This window comes from Paroedura picta, chromosome 5 (assembly GCF_049243985.1).
Source record: "Paroedura picta isolate Pp20150507F chromosome 5, Ppicta_v3.0, whole genome shotgun sequence".
Lineage (NCBI taxonomy): Eukaryota > Metazoa > Chordata > Lepidosauria > Squamata > Gekkonidae > Paroedura > Paroedura picta.
Window position 1 is genome coordinate 104,696,169 of NC_135373.1, and position 23,355 is coordinate 104,719,523.

Here is a 23,355-nt window from a genome sequence, read left to right on the forward strand (position 1 = left end):
GAGAAGGCTCTCAATGACTGGTGACTCAAGGAGATATTTTTGTTGAGAGTTTTTCCTTCTTTGTTTTGCATCATTTGACACCATTCTTTAGTATGAGTCATCTTAGTAAATCTTACTGAGTTTGCTCTTTTGTCCTCTACACAGTGCTTCACATTTCCCCCTATTTTCTGCTTGGGGAGTATCCTTTAACATTCTTTGAGCTGAGATTGTACTGAGTTAGCAATTTTATCTGTCAAGCATTGACAGACAGCAGTGCCTTTGTCCCTCCAGTTGACTACACAGAGAGGTCAGTGTTTCTCCACAGGGTGACTCTTTAGACTGGCTAAATGTCAGCTGATGGGTGTAGAAACAAGCACAAGCTAACAAAACCCATGGCACTCTTTGGCCAATGCCTTAGGGTTCACATCCTGCACATTCAATCCCCATGCTCACCAGCGCATGTTTTATTGATCTTTAATTTTGGAAACATCTAATGTACTTCATAAACCTTTTGAGTTAGAAAAGAAAAAGAGTCTCAGATTCTGTGTGAATGCCACAGTGAATTAGGAAAGTCGAAGAGCATGTGTATGTTTTCCCTCCAGGATTCTAATTCAAGGGAATGAACTACAGCTCAGTGCTGTTTTGCTGGCAACAATGCAGCAGTTGAGCATCTGTTTCAGTCTCTGCATTCATGCATGGCCACAAGTTGTAAAGATGGGAGTGCCCATCTTTATTCAGAGAGCAGAAGCCAGTCAAACTCTGATGAGAATGATAATTTCCATGCACCGTTGGTATGTTGTTGTTGTTTATTGATTTGGGTTGAAGATTCTCTCTTTCAGCTAAAAAAATCAATAAAAGAAGTGTTTAGCTCTTTTATTTCCTCTTGTGCCCTTCAGTTGTTTTTCGCAATCTTCTGTAAAACCATTTTCTTTATTAAATTCCTCCCACAGCTGTTGCATCTACTTTGTTCTTTATTGTCATTGGTAAGGACAGGTGCAAATACCAATAACACATGAGGCTACAGTAGATGCTCTTTCAGTGGAGCCTACACAGAAAGAAGCCTGGATTTCAAGACTTGCCATGATTTGAAAAATCCCTACTCCCTTTGGAGACCCAATAGGGCTGTAGGAAAGTATGTGCTGAATCTAATGCTGCAGGTTTCAGCTAAAAAAAAAATACAGATTTCTTCCAGAGATGTACCACTGAAACTCCAGAAGATTCATCCAAGATTTCCAGTTCACATTCCAAGACTTGATTTATTCATTAATTTGGGGTTTTTTAGTCTTCACTCACCCAGAGGGTTTCGTGGTGACTTGCAACGCTTAAACAACATCTTAATAAGTTAAAAATCAACAAAAATTATAAATATATATAATTTAGCCACTATCAAACCTATCAATAAAATCTGGTTAGCTTCCAGAGGCCAGCCAGAACTATTCAGCCTTGCAAGACCTGCAGAAACTAAACAGGTCCTGCAGGGTATACAGTCAGAGATTGCATCCCACAGCATAGGGGCCATAACTGAGAAAGCCATTCCCCTGGCAACATCTAACCAAACCATCCTGGGGCTGAACTCCTGCAAGAGGCCCCAAGAAGAAGACCAAAAGAGGCACAGCGAGGGGGTGTAACTGGAGAGGTATTCCTATAGGTATGAAAGTCCCATAGGATAAAGCACTTTAAAGGTTAACACCAGCACCTTGAATTGAGTCTGGAAACTAATTGGCCGCGGATGCAGCTGCCACAAAATTGGGGTAATATGAGCTGACCATGGTGTTCCCATCAGCAGCCTGGCAATTGCATTCGAAAGCACTTGCAGTTTCCAAAGCATTTTCAAGGGCAGCCCCACCTAAAACAAATTGCAGTAGGCCAGGCTGGAGGTGATGGATCAAAGTAGCAGAGTTGGACACAGACAAATGGGGAACCAGTTGGTAAGTCAGGCGTAGGCAAAACATTTGTTTCTCCAATGATAGTGCAGAGTCCAACCATACCACTAGGCTTTTCCAGAGTCTGCAGCTGTTACCTGGACACCATCAAGTCTCAGAAGGGACCTCCCAGCTAGTGTCTCAGTCTTTTCCAGCCACATGTCTTCCATCTGGGATGGCTTCAGCTTTAGCCAGTTTCCACGTAACAAGTTGGCAACCGCACCTACTAACTGAGATAGTCCTAAGAGCCCCGCAGTTGCCTTGAAACTGAACTTGCATGCTGACATATATACTGAGTGCTCTCCAAAGTCTATTGAGATTTTCTGAAACTACATCCTCACATTGTCGGATATTGTGCTATAGCAGTCACTCGTGACAAGATTTGAATTCAGAAGGCGAGTTATTGTATAGCATGACAATAGCCCAGGATCCTGTGATACTATGGATATAACCAAAGGCAACCAGCGTATAAGAAAGCCTAAGTTGATTTCATTTTCAATAGGCTCTGAGAGCATTCTTGTATAACTGGAGTTTGCAGGTGAGTGCAGCTCAGGCACTAGGGACCAAATGAAATGGCCCATGGCGTTATTAGCAGCAGAAAGCCTAGGTCAATTTCATTTTCAATAAACCAGATCATTACCTCAGCCTCCTCCACTCCATTCCGCCTCTCCATGCCTGTGCGTATAAACCTGTGCAGCAGCTGAGATCTGCACAACAGCATTCAGCGATTGCTTCATCATGCTGTGTTCATTTTGTCGCTTGGTCTTTCTGTAGCCACCAAGGCCTTATGGAGTGGTCTCCCAGGAGGATTAAGGCACACTTCATCTTTGATGCAAAACCAGGCTGGAATTTTTGAACAGGATTGTTGTATAGCAGTTGTTCAGTTTGAGGGGTAGGGAAGGAAATGTTTTAAAATAAGTACTATTTATTAAGTTTGGCTGTTGTTTTTAATTGCTTGCTGTCTTTCGGTTCTCTTGATTTTTAAATAGGTTTGCTCATGTTAGCCAGTCTTGCATCCCATTTGTTTGGGAGAAAAGGTGACTTTATAAATATTTCAAACAAATGCATCTGCACAGCTAGGGTCATTGCTGATATGGCTACAGGGAGCCTGAAAGAATTGCTGCTTTGGGCAACAGAAAACAGAAGATTGCCCCAGAGGTCCCTTCAACAGTACTGCCAGTTTGGTGTAGTGGTTAGGAGTGTGGATTTCTAATCTGGCACGCCAGGTTTGATTCTGCACTCCCTCACATGCAGCCAGCTGGGTGACCTTGGGGCTTGCCACGGCACTGATAAAGCTGTTCTGACCAGGCAGTGATATCAGGGCTCTCTCAGCCTCACCCACCCCACAGGGTGTCTGTTGTGGGGAGAGGAAAGGGAAGGCGACTATAAGCTGCTGTGAGCCTCCTTCGGGTAAAGAAAAGCAACATATAAGAACCAACTCTTCTTCTTCTTCTTCCTCTTCTTCTTCCTCTTCCTTTTCTTCTTCTTCTTCCTTTTCTTCTTCTACCTTTTCTTCTTCCTCTTCCTCTTCCTCTTCCTCTTCCTCTTCTTGGAAAGGAGCAATGCTGACCCAGTAACCATTGCTAGTAGTAGGGAAAGAAACGGCAATCAGGGAAAATCTCAAAGAAAGCCCAATATCCTCTCTCTTCAAGTACATTAAAGTTATGGAATTGGTGAGGGAAGAGGGCCCAAGGCAGTACAACAGGCCTTACAGTTCTGGAAAGAGGCTGTCTGTAGGGCTGGAATTCATACTCTGGTGTTTGTTACATTTGTTCTTAATGCTATTTGTGTCCTCCCTTGAATGTTCCTTGATTGCATCATTAGCTCTCCACCTATGAAAGAGGCATCAATCTGGGCTGGGTTTGGAGAAGGGAAGAGTTGTTTGTTTTTGAAATGTTGCCATACTTAGTTTCCCGTGCACTTAACAATATCTATTCAAATTGCACCTGTTTTCAGTCTGAAGGATGAACCAGTAGGTTGAAATTCATATTCCTTTATTATTCAAGTATAAGGTTGGACTAAGAAACTGTCAGAAGAACAGTGACTGCAAAGAAACAAATAATGAGAAAGAATACCATGGCACAAATAATTTGGCTTGGGATAGAGAGGAACGGTAATGGCTGGGGAAGGCACTAGCAAATCACCCCGTATTGAGTCTGCCATGAAAACGCTGGAGGGTGTCACCCCAAGGGTCAGACATGACTCGGTGCTTGCACAGGGGTCCTTTACCTTTAGCTTTAGAGAGGAACACTAGGAGGGAGTCCCACCATCCCTTCCTACCCTATCAGTGATCTTCCTGTGAAATACTCTCCCCAAGAGCAATTGCCATTGCTTGCTTTGATAGTCTCTGCATAGCATCCCAAGACTTCCTTGGTGATCTTCCATCCAAGTACCAGGGCCAGCCTCGCTTAGCTTCTGAGATCTGACAAAATCAGATTGGCCCAGGCCATCCAGGAGCAATATGAAGGTAAGTTATACCCAGTCACATTCTTGCTCCTTTCTAGCTATTGTCTAATCAGCAGCATCTCGGGCAGGAAGAGGTCTTTTCCAGGACCTGCTACCTGAGAAATCAGGATCAAATATGGAGAATTATGAATGCAAAGCTTGCTCCTTCCCCAGACACAGAGGAAGGGTCCCAGGAAATGACTCTTGCCTCTCCAGATCATCAGCAGTCTGACAGCTGCCACCTTTCTGGTCCATTTGGTCCAAATGGAACACTGGTCCATTTGGAACAGGAATAGCTGCTAGACTGATACCGACTGATTAAGCAACCTGCCCCACCAGGTGGCAACCTTCCATCCTTCCATTTCTGCCCGCAATTCTGTTATAACATTTCAGATGCCCTAGAAACACCTGGGGACTCCACTGAACTTTCCCCCTGTTTACCACAGAGCAGTTGTGAACTTTATCTGAATTCAGTTTCATCCGCCTCTGCCGATTGATTGCTTTCTGTTGCATAAGTGGAAGAGAAACTCACTCTTCTTTTCCATATCGCTTAACAGCAGCAGATCTTTTATTTATGATTCCCGTCATCGGTTGCCCAAAGCTTTTCACATGCCTCTTTTAGATTTCTCCCCCCCCCCCATCGATCCCTGTTTCTAATTTAACTGTGTGTCACAGCCGATAATAACCTTTGTTTCAATAATAGATAAAAAAGAAAATAATGATTCAGGTATATACTAGCGAAACTAATCTCTGGCATCTGGGGGGAAAGCTTTATACTGTCTGGGATGGCATCAGGATCATGCAGAAGTGCAGGGGAAAACTATTAATGTTGAAATCGGAATTTATATTTGCCAGTTGGAACATGTTGTCCCTTTCTACTACACAGCTTCGGAGAGGCTGTGGGAGAGGAAAAATTATTATTTCCTTTGATTACTGTGATGAAGAAAAATCTTCTGGTGCCTCGTATAAATATTGATGAGGCAAAGATCTACTCCAAGGGATTCAGGAGACAGGGAAGGCAATCTGACTGCTGAGTCTGGTTTTGTGTGTGTGTGTGTGTGTGTGTGATTTCAGAATAAAATGTCTGGCTGAGTTCTGTTTTTCTTTTTTCTCGCTAGATTAATGAAAGATGAGATTTGGTTTAGTAAGCCCTTGCTCACATCTTTATGGTTCCTCTAGGCTAGTATTGTCTCTGCTGAGTTTGCGGGCTATGACTCAGGAAGGTTTGAAGTCAGTATTGCATGTGGAAAATGTGTGTCTCTGGCCTTTTCTTTGTTTTTCATTTTTCTCCTCCAAAATGCCAATCAGCTGCATGAACAGAAGCCCCTTAACTGCAGGCACATGTAGGCAACCCAGTACATCCCCCCCCCCTCCTTGGAAATGTTCCTTGCCTTTCACCTTGTTTGTTTCACTGAAGATTCACATACCATAGTTAGAGGATAGTTCTTAAGGAGCCACTATCTACAGTAACCTTCTAGGAAGGTGGCTGAGAACCACTAATTCAAATTGAAATTTTATTTGATACAGCACTGCAGCCCGATAAAACAGATGTCCATAAATGCTATGCAACAAACATTACTTGAGAACCACTAAGTAATGCCAGAGAACGATTCCTGTTGGATCGCAAGATCTCCATCCAGACACAGCCAAAACATTTTATGAAATAAATCTCATGACTTGCTCAACTCCAGTGACCCTAAATAGGCCTTGGGAATTTTGCCCTGCTAGTCCCCTCCCCAGTGGCCCTGCCCGCCAACAAGTTCTGCCACAAATGCCACTTTCTCCACAATAGTTTCACTTCCAGGCTGGAAACCAGGACAGGTTTGATCCATGAGCCTTCACGTGCATTTAAATATCAGGAGGCTAGGCCCACAACCACATCAAGAATTATACAGTTCACTTCTGTTCAGCAGCCAGATCTGTATAAATTAAAATTCTGCTATCCCTTCCTTTAAACCCATATAGAAGAAGTGTAGACTTTACCTTGTGGAGCAAGGCCTTCTCTCTTGTGGCACCTATATGCTGGGAGGACCAGCTTCAAAAGTTTGGCTGGCATCCTTACTTTACAATGTCTGTTAGCAGCTAAGACCTCCTTTCATGATTATGGAGCTATGTTTATGGGGAACTGCTGGGTATGCCTGGATGTAGCCCTGTGCAGAGTAACTTCAGTAGACCTAAGCCCATAAAACGTGCTTAGAGTAGAATAACTTTGCACAGAATTGCACAGAGTTGCTTCTAGTCACTGCTGCTGTACAGTGTTACATGTTAATTATACTAAATTTGAATGGGAGCCCACCAAGGAATTCCAGAATTGCAACTCAGAAGCAGGAAATGGCAAACCACCTCTGAACGTCTCGTGCCTGGATAACCCAACGGGCTCATCATAATTTGGCTGTGGCTTGATGAGAAAAAAATCCTGGTTTGGACATAAACTGGTGTAATCTGTTGGTAATGCTTCCAAGGGAACTTGCACAGAATCTGCCTAGGAGAATGGAAACTTGGATGAAGTTGCCTTGGGAAAGAGCACTACCCCTTAAACTTTCTGGGCTGCCCTCTGTCCCAACATCCTCAATGACTTTTCAGGCATCTCAAGAGAAAGTGCCTTAAAGAGCATTCTATACATCTCAGGGGAGAGCATTACTGTAACACCAAGCTGTGACTTGTCAAGTGTGAACTGTATGACCCAGGGACATGTTTAACAAGAGGTTTCATAGTAAATCAGTGATAAACTGCCAGTATGAATGTTGAAACAGATATTCAATATAAATTTTATTCTTGTGAATTTCCCAGTTAACAACAACCAATAAATGTCGTAAGTAAATATTAACAATCTAAGTAGGGCTCCCCGAAGTACTGCAGCCGAGGATAACTAAATAATCATTTTAACAAGGTAATGAAAGAATTCTTTCATTATATATATATTTTTAAGTCTGTGGAGTAATAACACACTTTTTTTTTTAATTCCCTGAGTCATGCCTGCAAGTATATTGGTAAATATTTGGGCATGAATCAGAGGAGGTGGGATTCTTACAGCAGGTGGCAAGCCATCGCAGCTGGTGTGATCCCCCTGGAATACAGGAAGGGCCACGCTTCTCTGCAAAAGTGAATTGTGAGCTTGAGCGTGGAAGGCTGCTGGAGTACATGTCAGTATTCTGAAATGACAACGTGTCTAGCAAACAGTGGGCCACACTGCAGATGCAGACTTGAAGAAGCCAACCTCATGTCAACAAATCAAAACAAGAGAGAGTGGGATGACGATTGTTTAGCTGAAGAACGCAAGCATCCTGAGAATCCTCTCAGAGGCATTCAGAGCTTCATCACCAGGCCTTTAAAATGAGTCTGATAAGAGTGGAAATGGTTTCCCGGGGAACTAATCAGGTGCTCAGATTCACTACTGCAGTAATTAACAGCAGTGCATTTAAAACAACCACCGTATCCGTGACCCCTCTATTGGAGACACGTCATGAAAAGAGCACATTTTGAATGTGTATGTTTTATTTTCCCCCCTGCTTGAGATGGTATAATTCATGGTTCTGGGTTGTTAATCCTTCATTTCACAAGCTCATAATGACTATTGGGGGGAAAATTGTACTTGAGTGACACATAGATTTCACCACCTGATTTGACCCACTCTGGTTTTTTCACAACACTGGCCAAAGATTGCATTTGCTTGGTTTGCAGGCATAATAAACAGTATGGAGTAAACAATGTACTCATTCTGTCCCATTTTATGGCTCAAATGTTTTCATAGCCTGAAAATAGTGAAAGGGGATTTTGTCTCTCCTAGTATTCCATGGTACTCATCTGCTCCTTCTGTTTCCCTCCTTCTTTGTTGGTTAAGGTACAAAATCTTGAAGCCAGTATGTTTCATAATAAAGAAAATATAGAATGCCTCGCACCTTTTCTTGGCTTGCTGACTTGGCCTTCCAGAGTATCCAACTTTGTAATAAAGCCGCAGAAAGCAAATGCTGTATTTCTAGGCCTTCTGTCTTCACTACAGCTGTGCATACCTTCATAAAGAGGCAGAGAACTAGAAGATTCCCTTTTTGACCGATATTTTCTTCTTTCAGGCTCCAGATGCTTGAAGCCATCTGCAAACACTGGGAAGGACCTATCAGCCTGGCACTCTATCTTTCCGATGCAGAGGCCCAGCAGTTTCTGCGCTATGCCCAGGGCTCGGAGGTCCTCATGAGCCGCCACAATGTCGGGTACCACATAGTATACAAAGAGGGCCAGTTCTACCCAGTGAACCTCCTGCGGAATGTGGCAATGAAACATATCAGTACACCCTACATGTTCCTATCGGACATTGACTTCTTGCCTATGTATGGACTCTACGAGTACCTCAGGTAACGTGGGAAGTGATCGTGCATATAGATTCAGAGTATAAACTCATTGTGTATAAGCATCAGCCTGAAAGGAAGCACTTTAAACTGGGGATGTGTGCTTCGGATTGGTTCAGGCGCCTTGGCGATCACCCGAGGTGGCACGTGGGAAGCCAGCACCACAGTGCGGAGAGCAGGGCAGTGGTGGCACACCAGCTGGCGGCCGCTGGATGGCACACCGCCACCGCCCCTCCTCTCCACACCATGGCACTGGCCTCCTATGTGCCGCCTTAGGCTTCGGTGATCGCCAAGGTGGCTGAACCAAGCTGAATTGCACATTCCTAACTGAGTTCAGTTTAACATTGTGAAGGGGATCTAGCCAGAAAGAGGAGCTAAATCCTCCCAGCTCCAGAGTAGTATAGGGAACAGAAAATAAAGTTAGCTGTGAGAATCAGACTGTTATGTCTATACCTAAAGTGGTACTTTGAGTTTCAGGGACCCAAACCTGACCCAATCCATTACTTAAGAGCATTCTAGGCCACTATCCCCAATCCCAGGAGACCCTGGTTAAGTGTTCAGAAGAAAAATCACTAGACAGAAAAATATTGGCTCAGAGATGCTGGTGTTCTGTTTTCCTAATCATGTTCTAGAAAACAGATCACCTCAATATTCCCGTATTAGCATGGAAGTGGAATGGATGAACTAAATATTTCTGCCGTATTCTCCACTCACTTGTGGATGACTTTAATACAGGCAATGTGTGTGTGTGGGGGGGGGGGGGTTGTTCTCTAACATCCTGTTAACCTGATGCTTGAAAGTGAAGGCGTGATCCAAGCAGGGAAGGCTTCAAATGGGTATTGTGTAGCAAGGAATGTGAACAAGTTGGGTTGCATGGTCTTCAGACCTCCGCTCTGTGTCCATGGCCTCCCTGAATGAATAGCTTTTGCTTTCCTTACCCCACTGAATGGAGCAATGAGGACACCATATGGCCAGCCGAAGGAACTCACTTCCATAATTTTTCACAGCTTGCTTTCTCTTTTATAAGGGATTTTTGTTTCATTTTGCCTCTCCAAACTTTTTTCACTCCTCCTAGCTTGAGCACCACACTGGGGGGTTTTCCCTGCCTATTTATGTTCCCATGTATCATGTCACAGAGTTTGTATCCCCTACCTTCATACGGTAAAATAACACAGAGCCGAAACTTATGACATTATTTATGCGCACAATTGTTTTTGTGTTGACGTTCCTTATTTGTACTCTGCAATCAGGCAGCAGGGGGCTTGGGATCTCCACTATCCCAGATTTTTCCTTCCCCATCCCAGCTTGCCCTAGCTATGGTCAAAGCATGCAGTACTGAGATTCAATTTAGCAGAAGTGATACTTCTCAGGGCAAGGTTTACTTCATGCAATGCATGGATCAGGTACCTTTTTTTCGCGCAGGGCAGTCTATTTGCAGCAGGATGGAGAGGCTAACCTTGTGTACAAACATGTTTTGTGCCACTGAGAGTCCCAGAACCTTCTAGAGGTTTTAGAGGGTGGAGGTCATTTCCCTCCTCTCTTACCATGGGAGACAGTGACTATATGCCTTGTATTCTCTCTGTGTTTGAAGCCTTATACTTCTGGCAAGTGGGGATCTGAAGCCAGACCTTCCTAGTCCCAATCCAACAATCTCATTCAGTGGTCAATTATATTAGTCTAAGACTGCTGACTTCATTATCTCCTTTATAGGATGTATAGCTTGTGATAAAGGTCTGGGGATTTCTCTCATATGGTCTCTGACAGGCTCCTTCTTGTGGACACCATGCTAACATGCTATAAACTGGAAGTATCCTTATAAATTTTCCCACTCTGGAAGTTGAGAAAGTTTGCTTGTATAGGTTCTAGTCTGGAAACCACCCCCAGTCTGAATATGCAACCATGTAAATCAAATTCTTCAGTGGCAAGGAGGTGGGATCTGTCTCCCAAAATCTCTTGAAGAGCAGTCATCATGACTGAAGACTATTGTGTAAACATCTCCCTTGCTAGAGCACTGCATTACAGTGGTATTACAGCACACTCCAAATTCTGGGATTATGGCCATGAACTACAGCATTATTTCTGTTAAATGTCTGTTTTCTTGCACCCCACCTCCTGGCTGATTTCTCTAGAAGACAAAATACTAGCACATTGTGCAGGATAGGAAAGTACTTTTGGGTTAGAAGGAAATGATTAAAGCAAAATTTATGCAGGAGTGAAGGAGTTAATTCTTAGTTGGTGAATTGGGGTCATGCATTTAGAGTAGAGATGCCAGTCTCCAGGTGGGACCTGGTGATCCCTTTGACGTATAGCTGATCTCCAGACTAAAGAGATCAGGTCCCCTGGAGAAAATGGATGCTTTGGAGAGGGGCCTCTGTGGCATTGTATCAGTTTGGTGTAGTGGTTAGGAGTACAGACTTCTAATCTGGCATGCCAGGTTCGATTCTGCGCTTCCCCACATGCAACCAGCTGGGCGACCTTGGGCTCGCCATGGCTCTGATAAAGCTGTTCTGACTGAGCAGTGATATCAGGGCTCTCTCAGCCTCACCTACCTCACAGGGTGTCTGTTGTGGGGAGAGGAATAGGAAGGCGAGTGTAAGCCGCTTTGTTCATCCTTCGGGTAGGGAAAAGTGGCATATAAGAACCAACCCTCTTCTTCTTCTATCCTCCCCAGGCTCCACCCCCAAATCTCCAGACATCTCCTAGCCCTAGTTGAAACCCCAAGAAATGGCATTCCTGTTTGTCTGTCCTTGTCTGCAGTCATACAATGAAAGCCAGTGTATTGCAGTTGTTAGAGACAGGAGACCTGGTTCAAATTTCCACTGCCATGAAGCTCACTGAGGGGTCTTGGTCCCCTCCCACTCACTTTATTGAACTGTCATGAGGGTAAAACTCAGAAGGGGAGAGAAATCTGGAAGCTGCCTTGACTGAGTCCATTGGTCCAGCTTTATCTTCTCTGACTGGCATTACCCTCCAAGGCCTCAGGTGTCTATGGATTGTGACTATGACCTTGTGAATCAAAGCTATGTGTGCTGTGTGCCACCGAGCCATGGTCCCTTGTCCATTTTATACCTCCATCATCTTCCTTCTCAACAGGCATTCCGGTCATATGTGTAAATGTTATTTAAGAGAGCCAGCATGTTATCATGGCCCAATAGTCAGTTTAATTCCCCCTCTTTTCTGCATGAAGCCTGCTGGGTGACCTTGGGCCCCTCAGGGTTCTCTCAGAATGCTCTCAGCCACACCTACCTCACAAGGTGCCTGTTGTGTGGAGAGGAACAGAAGGTGATTGTAATTATAAGCTGCTTTGAGAAAAGCAGGGTATAAAAACCAACGTTTTGTTTTCTTCAAGCACATTTTGAAGATATTTTTAAAGTGACCATAAGGTTCTTCAGCAGATAGTTTCTTTCAGAGTTTGAGAAGTGCAGAGGGCCACTGCGAAGTGCATATTTATGTGTAGCCCATGAAGTGATCTTCTGAGGCATTGTATGTAGGAATAAGGAGCATTCCAGGATGTACCCAGATTTATCACTTGCTCCGTATTAAATGTTCTTTCTGGCAGCAGCTGCATAAATCTTTCTACTTCAGTCAGCACAGTGCATAACATAAATTAAAAACACTCTTAGCTGTGCTCGATTAGAAAAAGGCAAAATATACAGTGTGTGTGTGGTGGTAATAAACGCCCCAAATGAAAATGTTGTTCAAAGGGAAAAGGGAAAATCAACTAAAAGAGTTCATAAGTCTCCTCAACATAACTCAAATTTGGACAGAAAATCCCTACATGAATCTGAAGATAGAGGGTTTTTTATTATTCTTATTGCAGAGCAATGATCCAGTTCTGTTTTGTACCAGAGCCAGAAGACTCCTGGGAATCACAAAGTCTACATAACTGAAGGGAAATTCCATAACATTTCAATATAACTTATAGCTTCCTAGAGCCTCTTGTGGTGCAGAGTGGTAAGGCAGCCGCCTGAAAGCTTTGCCCATGAGGTTGGGAGTTCGATCCCAGCAGCCGGCTCAAGGTTGACTCAGCCTTCCATCCTTCCGAGGTCCGTAAAATGAGTACCCAGCTTGCTGGGGGGTAAACGGTAATGACTGGGGAAGGCACTGGCAAACCACCCCGTAGAGTCTGCCATGAAAACGCTGGAGGGCGTCACCCCAAGGGTCAGACATGACTCGGTGCTTGCACAGGGGATACCTTTACCTATAGCTTCCTAATGCCTGCTGTGCTGCTGAAAACAACAGTTCATCAAATTTCCTTTGTAGAGGGGATAAGACCATGGTAAAGATATAGGGTTTCCAGCTCTGGGTTGGGAAATAGCTGGAGATTTTGGAGCTGGAGCTGGAGCTGGAGGAGGGTGGGGTTTGAGAAGGGGAGGGATTTCAATACGGCATAATTACCGTATAATGGCATAGAGTCCACCTTCCAAAGCTGCCATTTTCTCCAGACTGATCTCTGTCACTTGATCAGTTATAATCCCAAGAGATCTCCAATGATCACCCAGAGTCAGTTTTTTTTACCATTGAGAAACTCCTGGAACAGTCTTCAGGCTTCGAGAAACCCCAGAAGTGGCATGATCATTCAGAATATGGTTAGGAAGCAGAGCTGTGGACACATCCACCTGGGGCCCCTCCACTTCCCACCCCTCCAGGCCCACCATTGAACATTTTGGGAGGGGAGTAACAGGTTGGCATGACTGTATATGATCGTATCAAACGTTAAAAAAATTTAAAAATATGTAAAAATCAATTAACTCCCACCCGTTCGGGAAACCCTTCCAGGGCCGTCAAGAAACCCCTGAGTTTCATGAAACCCTGGTTGAGATAGCCTGATCTGGAGGTTAGCAACTCTATGGAGAAAGATAATTTCATAAGCATGACTGTACAACTGAAGCTTGAATTGTGCAGTCAAGATGCACAAGTAGACAGCTTGGAAGAACAGTTATTTGTGAGACTCAGCTGGCTGAAAGGAAATCTGTGTCTGCCATAGGAATCCACATTTCCAGAGCAGTTGAGCAGTTGCATTAGCTGATGATTCTGCATGCCTAAATGTAGATGAAGGTGCCCCGCACTACTGGCCTCCCTGACCCTCTGTCAAGAGAGAGAGAGAGCTGGCTTTTTATGCCTCCTTTCTCACTACCTAAAGAGTCCCCAAAGTGGTTTACAAATACCTTTCCCTTCCTCTCCCCACAAGAGACAACCTGTGAGGTAGGTGCAGCTGAGAAAGCTCTGATAGAACTGATCTGCAAGAATAGTTCCAAGAGAACTGTGACAAGCCCAAGGTCACTCAGCTGGCTACATGAGGAAGAATGTGGAATCAAACTCGATTCTCCAGATTAGAGTCTGCTGCTCTTTACATACTGCCCCAGACTCGCTCTCGAGGACATGGGAGCTTTCATAACCTTGCTGAAATGAGAATAGCATGGGAAATCAATGCATAGGCAGAGCCAGGGAGAGAGATCTGAAGAGGAGGCACTGGGGAGTGGGAGCTAGGCAAATATGAATTAGGAGGCCTGGGGTGTTTAGGTGGTTAGAGCCAGAAGGTAACACCAGACTGGGCACACTGGGCAGAATATAGTCAGGATGAGGACTCAGAGTTGGGCAATGGAGAGGAGAGGGAACCAGAGTGAGGGGAAGAGAGCACAGATAGGCTAATGGAGCTGGAAAGCCCAAAGGAAAAGTTGCAACTGGCAGCTAGAAAAGAAGGTAGCAGATGAGAATGAGGAAACAAAACAACTTGAGTGTGAGGATCTTCATTACTCAGAAAAGCAAACCTTTGACTTAATGCAAAAGAATTTTTTTATTCGGAGCAAGCAAGCACTCTCAAAAAAACTTTGTCAAAACTGAGGCAAAGATGCGGGAAGACTTTAAACAGACACAACAACCAGATAGGGAGATCCCAAGGCTGCATTCCAGAGGGGATTGGAGATGGAGGAGGAGAAGTGTGAATGCAGGAAGAACTGACCAGAGCATAGAGGTAATAAAACATGACAAACGGGCTAGATAAACTAACAGACCCCAAGATGGCTAACTAGCTAACTAAGCCTATATAAATCATGGCAGGAGCATAGCATCCTGGCATCAAGGGGCTGGGATGAGAATGAAGAGACAAGCAACCTGAGAGGCTTGGAGAGGGCAGTTGGGATCAAGAGCCTCCTGGATGGACATATCTCCATGGAGGCTGAACAAGGCCTGCCATATTAGTTTATGCTGTAACACATTAGAATAAAATATTTTTGCCCTCCCATCTACAACACTCTATCCCCTTATGGAATCTTTGCTGCCTAACCTGGGAGTGGCTGTGAGGTTCTGTGTAGCCAGGATCAAAGGCTTGTGGTGGGATTTGTATTGTGGGATGCTGCACATGCCCAAAGCCAGGGCAGGAAGATCAGCAGTGGAAAACCTGGATCAGATAGTGTCAGTAGACTGAATTCGTCAAGTCTTCGTTTCATCATCTGTATTCTGTGTGAGCCTGAGCAGGAAGGAACAGACCAGTGGGCTCAAACGGGAACATGTTAGAAATGTACAAAACAAAGTTTGATCAGTAATTCATTCTCATTCCCCTTGCGCTCTCTCTCCCTCTCCCTCTCTCTCTCTCTCTCTCTCTGGCTGTTATAAAAAAAGGTAGATCATCGGATAGGAAACTACACAAAACACCAGTTTCAAAAAACAAGTCAAGGACTTTGAAGAAAGACGCTTGATTTTTTTAAAAAGGAAATCTGCTGTGCCTTTATACCTCAATAGCTGACAGTAATAGAAACCCATATAAATAATCCCCCAAAATCGCCAGATGAATAGTTTGGACTTCCTAGTCTCTCATGGAGCAGAACTTACTCATATATGAGAGATGCTGTGCTTCCATCTACAGGCGGAGATATGAGTCTTCTTTGGGCATAATGTAGAAAGCCGAGCTCAGAACACCCATCCGTCTTTCTTCTGTTGTCATGTGCAAAGAGAGCTCTAAGCCAAAATGAGGATTAGGAATTTTGAAGGGGGAAAAAAACAGTATCCCCACTGGGAATTTGAACATGTGGGGCTAAATTTAGTTACTTTTGAGAAATGTAAGTTTGTACTGATCTTGTACTCTGGTTTCTCCCCCCTGCCAGGAAATCTGTTGTCCAGCTGGACTTGGCCAATACAAAAAAGGCTCTCATTGTCCCTGCCTTTGAGACCCTCCGCTATCGCCTCTCTTTTCCTAAGTCAAAAGCAGAGCTGTTGTCTATGTTGGACATGGGAACTCTCTTCACATTCAGGTACTTCACTGCAGTTTTGTTGTTTTTGTAAAAAATAATAATTATCCCATTCTGTTTCAGGGGAGAATGAGTACAGATATAAGGAGAGAGTAAATTAGTAATCAGCGTCACAAAAATATGTTGCATGATGATGAAGATTGGGTAGTTCCTTGCTAGAATAACAAAACCTCTCCTTTGGGTTCAATTCCTGTTCACAAAAAACATAGGGGATATAAGAATGTTAAGGTTAGTGATTAATGGCAAATGCTTTTCCAGTTGTGGGAAAAGGTAATTAAAATAAACTTGTTGCTAGTCCCATCCATCTCTGCTGTGCCGCTGTTTACTAATTCACTACTCATTTACTCTCCTTATATCTGTACTCCATTGTCTGAGGAAGCGTGCTTGCACATGAAAGAAACACCTTGAATAAAACTTTGTTGGTCTTAAAGGTGCCTTTGGACTCACATTATGTAAAAGGTAGACATGCTGAAGAGGGGGCCAACTTGTCTACTGCAGCTTTAGAGACTAGAAGCAATGGATTCAAATTAAAGGAAAGAAGGTTCTACTTAAATATTGGAAAGCATTTTCTGATGGTGAGGTCTGCCTGTAGGTGGAGTATGCTTTTCTGAGAGTGGTGGAGTCTCCGTTGGAAGTTTATCGGAGGAGACTGGATCAGCAGCTGTCAGGAGTGTGTGATTTTTAAGTCCCTGAGAAGGTGGGCAGCTGGACTGGATAACCTTTTGTGGTCTCTTCTAGCTCCGAGGGATTCTGATTCTTATGCTCTTATTTTACAACCCTTCTGTAAACATACAGGCAGTCAGCAGCTGAGTCAGTTCATGTTTATTACAACAATTTCCTCTTTAAATAAGACATTCACTGAGTGTTTCCTCGAGATACTTATATTTTTCAGTACTACAGTATGAAACGTTTGAGTTCCATCAGGAAATTAAATACTCCTTAGCTAAAGAGTGCACTGTGGTCTGCTCTGTGCCTTCCTACTGAGTAAATCTTGTTTAAACCTTACTACTTTTTATTCTAGTTAATTACTTTTTCAGTAGTATAGTTGGTACATTGTCCTTTCCTATGTGAGACAGTACAGAGAACTATTTAAAATTACAGCAGCTGTGGGTAAGTCATTCGTCCTCCTTGTCTCACATGTTGCTCTGCAAGATGAGCTTTATTCCTTTTGAGCCAGTAGGAGATTGTAGAGCATAAATGGATCAGTGACTGCTTCTGAGAATACCACTGCCCTTCCTGTAAGCCCCCTGAGATCTTCTACCTTAAGTGGAAAGTGACAGGCTCTTGTTTCTTTCAAGACCTAGTGTCATGCTTGCAGCTAAGAGATGGCCAGAGACAATTAATCCAGATCACATCGAGAGTAGATCAGGACATGACCCCTTAGTCCTCCAAGACCATTCCTTTTAGATGACATGCCCTGGAAGTATCACTAAACGGTTTCCCCGCGGTTGCCTTTTCTCCTTCACAAACAGGAATGCTGAGCCCAGAATCAAAGCAGTCTACTAGCACAATTTTATCTTGACAGTTATTCTCGCCATTAAACCTTGTGAGCCTGATTCTGAGCTTTGGTGTGTCACGCACTGGAATAATTTTGAGGTGACCAACTCTTGATGAGACACGGCAGCAAGATATAAAATATGCACACACCAAGAAGCTTGATTACCCATGTTGGTGTGATGCAATCCCATCTTTAATCTGTGACATCTTTATCCTACCAGGTCCTCGCGGAGTTTGTGGTGGTGTACACACTGTGACAGGGTGACTGAGACGCTCGCTGCAACAGGTGTGCCAGTCCAACTGGGAGTGGCCCTACTGGTGACATCACATCTGGTTGCTGCTGATGCACTTCCTCCTGGATCAGCAGCAACTGAATCTGATGTGATGAGCTGGACCCTATATTGACACCACCACAGTGGAGATATAAGGACCCCGCCAACCATATCATGGGCAGTTGATTGTTGGGAGCAGAGCTAACAGCAAACCAGAGCCTGCTCCAGTACCTGTGCTCTTGTTCTTCCTCCTTCCCTCTCCACCGGAGGGGAAGAGGTGCTTAAAGGAGGCATTCCCTGAGCTTAAGACTCCAGCCTACAGATTGTTCCCAGAAGGGCTCTGAACAAAAGGGACAAGGAGAACACCCAGCATGAGGTAATTGGAAACCACTTCCAGCCACCTGTGATGCATAAGTGACTTGGAGTGTGCTCTCTGATAGCCCTGGGATGGGGCTATGATGAGGTCAGCCCCCCTAATAAGGAAGGATGAAGTGCACAGTAGAGTATGGCCTTTCTCAACACCCCAGTTGGTTGGATTCAGATTTCCCCCTCACAAACACTGTGCATTGCAGGTTCAGACTTCCAACTTGCCCCATCTTCAGTACAGAGTACTGGATGTATATCCCACATGCACAGACTCTGAACATTTCTTTCTTAGAGGCAATAATCCGCTGTCTGCAGAGCAGTCATTCAGACCCCCCACCGGGAAGAAGGCACCCACAGGAATGATGCCACTTCTCGTTTTTCCAGTAATATGAAAAGCAATGAAGCATTCTTAAAAGTGCCCCTGAAGTGCAGAGGAAATTGTTTCTCAGAAATCTGAAGGAAACCACTCTTGTTGTCACTTTAATTTATGGAGGCTGACCATAAATACATGTCATGGAGTCCACCAGCACCTCTGCTACACAGTTTTCAATAACAAACAGACGAGGACTGCTCGCCCTCTGTATTTGGTGCCTTGCTCCCGTCTTACATGGCTTTTACTTGCAGACAAGCAGAAAGGCCAAACCAAATAGCAGAGAAGAGGGGATGGGGGTGGGAACATCCTTACCAAAAGAGAGAACATGATGCAAAACTATTCCACCATTGCAGGGTATTTCTTAATGCAATGATTAAGATGTTTTAATTAAGAAAACAACTGGCTCTTTTATAGTAAAAGGTAGATCTGTTGGGTAATAAAGCCTCTGAGGGTTGACCTCTCTTTTATGATCCATCATCAATCACATTTTCTACTTGCGTAGCACTAGCTCCCGGCTAGAGATTTGCCTTTTTCTGATTAACAACAGAGTACCAAGATTCAGGAGGGGGGGCTGATAGGGGATTCTCATCTTCACACAGTTCAATTCACACACTTTCTTTGCCCCATGTAATACCTTCTAGTTCTCCACAGCAGCTGCCCATTCCCACTTCCATTCCAAGGTGTTTTAATAAGTCTTTAGTTAGCAGGGAGGCCAGGTAGATGGGCAAGGCCTGTTGTGACAGTGATTGCTGATCAAGCCCCCAGACTCCCAAATCATCTCACCAGGACTAGATTGGTATCTCTCCCTCAGTGAAATTGCTTTTTGTCACCTTGTTCCCAAAACTGTGACCTTTCCTGACTTTGGCCAGTTGAGAAATACAAAGTAGTTCTCAATTGTAAAATCTTTCCTCCCCCTACCCACCCAGCAAATATGGCCTGGATATATTGAGCATAAGGTCTTTCCTAATGAAAAATAAGGTGCGTCTGCATTGTGGGTTTAGTATCATGCAAGATTACCAAGATCAGATTTATTGAACATTCCCAAGTCCCTCAGACTTTCCTCATAGGGCTTGGTCCCCAGCCCTGGATTATCCTTGTTGACCTCCGCTACACCCTCCCAATTTTACCTCTTTTCATAAAAATCATAGAAGAATCTGCACCCTGCCAATTTTACCTCTTTTCATAAAATCATAGAATGCAGGCTATCTAGTCCAACCCCCTGCTCAGGGCAGGATCAGCCTAAAGCATCCATGATAATTATCTGTCCAGCCACTGCTTAAAGACCACCAGTGAGGGGGGGCTCACCAGCTCCTTAGGCAGCCGATTCCACCACTGAACTGTGGAAAAAAATGTTCCTGACATCTAGCTGATACCATTCTGCACGTAGTTTAAACCCATTACTGCAGGTCCTATCCTCTGCCGCCAACAGGATCAGCTCTCTGTACTTCTCCAAGTTACAACCTTTCAGATACTTAAAGAGAGCAGTCGTGTCCCCTCTCAACCTCCTCTTCTCCAGGCTGAACATTCCCAAGTCTCTCAGCCTTTCCTCAAAGGGGTCATCCTCATTGGTCTCCTCTGCACCTTCTCAGGTTTGTCCACATCCTTTTTGAAGTGAGGCCTCCAGAACTGCACACTGTACTCCAGGTGTGGTCTGTCCCTTTGAGCACTTGGCAAATGTCATTGCTGCAGTAAACCTCTGAGGAAGGTCAGCATTATTGTCATGTTACAGTTTAGGCACCAAGGCTGATGGAGGGGAGCCATCCAGTGGGTCATTTTGCACATTCCATAGAAGGTTTTCCATAGTTCTAAGTACGTGTGCATAACAAGAATATAATATCCAGTTACCACCAGTGTGCAGCTATAGTTGCTGTTGCAGAGAAAAATACCAATTCCTGTTGCAGGGGGAAAGTACCAATGATGAACAAGTGGTTAGAACATGTTTCCTGTAAAGTAGTACCAAAGAGTTTGGGTCTTCTCTGTCTAGAAGAAGATGGCTAAGGGTAACATGTTAGATTTCTAAATTCATGCATGAGATGGGGAAAGTGGATAGAGAAAGCTCTTTCTCCACCTCCTATGGTAGTAGCAGTTGGGGGCACCCATTGAAGTTGATAAGCTATATGAACTTTGTTACTCAGGGAATAAGTACATTGTGGAATCTACAGGCATTGGACGTAGTGATAGCTATATGTGTAAGATGGCATTAAAAGGAGATTAGATGTATTTATAGAGGATTGGCTGCAAGTTATGGGGATTTATGGGGACATGAATGTACAAATGAATCATGTGACACCAAGGTTCTATATACTGAATCTCTGTTTGGGTTCAGCACCTCTGGAGGATTCATGGGTAATCTGAGAATTGGCACAAAGGTATCCTGTGTGTTTATGAGTATAACATTGTCCACTTGGTTACACTGGCTCTGGCGTTAAATATTTCAACACCCTGTAATGCATGTTATATATTTGTTTCTTGGCTGAATCAATTGACATGTGGCAAGAGCCCCTGTCAGTGATTTCTGGATGGCACGAGGGACATAAATGCAAGAGAGGATTATCGATCGCTGTCTTAATGGGGTGAGCCCAAGCTGTGCTAAGATAGGCTCTGCTGTGACATGAATAAGATTAACAAAATATAAAAAGGTCCTTTCCTGTAAATTGAATTGATTGTTTCAGATGGAATTGTGTAGAGGAGCATATGGCAACAAAATGATAGCTGCAGTGGCTCTGAAAGTATTTATCTCGGCCTTTACTTTATGCACTTATTGATCTGATTTCCACTGTAATAACAAAGAAGCCCCACTTCAGAATTCTGCATGCCTTCAAAACAAGCTCCAGAATTAAAAAAATAATAAGCCATTATCGTTCCTGGAAGCATTGCTGAGCTCATTTTCCAAAGTTTTACTTTGCAAGGCAACATTTTAGCTATATTATAGTCTTGGCACTCCTTTTAAAACCTGAAGTGTCATAGTCGTAAGAATACTATGCCATTATTTCTTTCCTAATCAATCATGGACATCCTTTCTGATAAAAGCACCATACTATAATTACAGAAAACATTCAGCTCTCCATTGTATGCTGTCTGAAAATCCATGTAAGCCAGAGAACTAATGGCTCTGGTCATCACATATTCCACTGGCAATAACATAGCAAGTGGCTTTCACGTTTTACCCCTTCTTCTTCCAGCCAATGACTTCTGCTTTCTGTTCAAGGTATCACGTCTGGACAAAAGGGCATGCACCAACAAACTTTGCCAAGTGGCGAACAGCTACCACACCATACCGAGTTGAGTGGGAAGCCGACTTTGAGCCATATGTCGTGGTAAGGCGGGACTGCCCAGAGTATGACCGAAGGTTTGTTGGATTCGGATGGAACAAAGTAGCCCACATCATGGAACTGGATGCACAGGTAAGGAGGAAGGTGTTTGCATGATGTTTGTCTCTCTTCCCGGGGGCCCTGTTCCAGTATCGTATTTATACAGAGTGCTTAAGACATCCACAGCCACCCCCATACTCTATGATCATTAGCTGGGAAAAGCTTGGAATTCTCTGCTTAGAATTCTCTGAAAATAAAAGGAAGAGCTATGACTGTCACACCTAAAAAGGCATTGCTGTTAACAAGAGACTGACTGCAATCTCTACTTATCGCTTGTTCCTGTTGGCTTCCAGTTATAAAGCAGCTCTGCTTGCAGATGTTGTGTGAAGATATAGCCAAGTCTCTTCTCACTTCAGTAACATTCAGAACGCTGACTGGATGACTGCTCAGTTCTTTTCAGGCTATACCCATCTGCTACACGGTTTTGTACATGTGTGTGGATTTTTTTTTTAACTGGGGGGAACATTCTGATTCCTCCCAAAGGCTGAAATAGCACACTCCAGCAAGTGATGTATTCTGGACTTCATCAGCAGTGTAGCAAAGTGTTTTTTTTCCCCCAAAGTAGTATAGTGCTGCATTTTATCCAGGTTTGATTTTCGGCACACGTTGTATTAATGGACAGAACACCCGCTATACAAAAAAAGCCATCTTTTGAGAAATTTGCTTTTCTCATTCCTTTACGTCCCTAAAAGACCACCAGAACTGGAGGATCTTCTTTCATGGGTGGTGAAAAAGTTGCTCCAAAATGTATCTTCATTATTGCTCTAATTCTCTGTTGGGAAGTCTGGAAGGATATTACAATTTTAATTAAATGTCAGGATTAGTGTTATCATTTTGGAGATATTGGAACAGTATTGACCTTCCAGACTATCGCCCCAAGAAACCCCCCAATAATTTCACATGCATCCTTTCCAAGTGACAGCAAGAGCAGAGACGAAAGCTCCCCAGTCTCCCAACTGGTCCATGGCTCATCAATCCTTTAAACTGACATTATTTTGAATAGGAATACTTGACAAATCTCAGAGGCCAATTCTACCCCCCCCCAACAATTGTCCTTTAATTTTAAAAGCCGCACTAGACAGCTGTGGGACACTAAATAATTTGTAGTGGTGCCAGATGTGGCACTCCGGGGGCCATTCTTTTCAATGGAAGGGGGATATACAGTGGGAGATAGAATTGGCCTCCAAATTCAGAGGCCAAATCTCCTGCCTGTTGAAAAGAATGTCTCCTTAAACTTTAAAGGGTCGTTATTTACAGTGGCCAGGGCAGATAGTAGATGCAGGCTCCCCCTCCCCACTCCCTTTCAGAGAGCAGAAACTGCAAGGAAGAAGGGAGAGACAACCCAAACACTAAATGTTTAAAGGAGCATTATTTTCAATGGGCAGTTGGCCATTATTTAAAGCACACAGCATATTATTTTCAGTGTTGAGTAAACTTGGCTTTCAGAGTTTTGAGGCCAGGTCTTCACACTAAAAATAATGGTCCTTTAAAGTTTAAAAGGCTATTGTGCCAGCTATGGACAAGCAGTGAAAGGCCTCTC

General features: G+C 43.9%; 1 protein-coding gene across 1 annotated transcript in view; it reads left to right on the forward strand.

The window, feature by feature from the left end:
- Positions 1–23,355, forward strand: part of LARGE1 (LARGE xylosyl- and glucuronyltransferase 1) — a 351,225-nt gene that overhangs the window by 318,580 nt on the left and 9,290 nt on the right. The window contains exons 12-14 of the mRNA XM_077339666.1: positions 8,417–8,695; positions 15,793–15,939; positions 21,653–21,848. Coding sequence (XP_077195781.1) covers positions 8,417–8,695; positions 15,793–15,939; positions 21,653–21,848 — 622 coding nt within the window. The remainder of the gene's footprint in view (positions 1–8,416; positions 8,696–15,792; positions 15,940–21,652; positions 21,849–23,355) is intronic.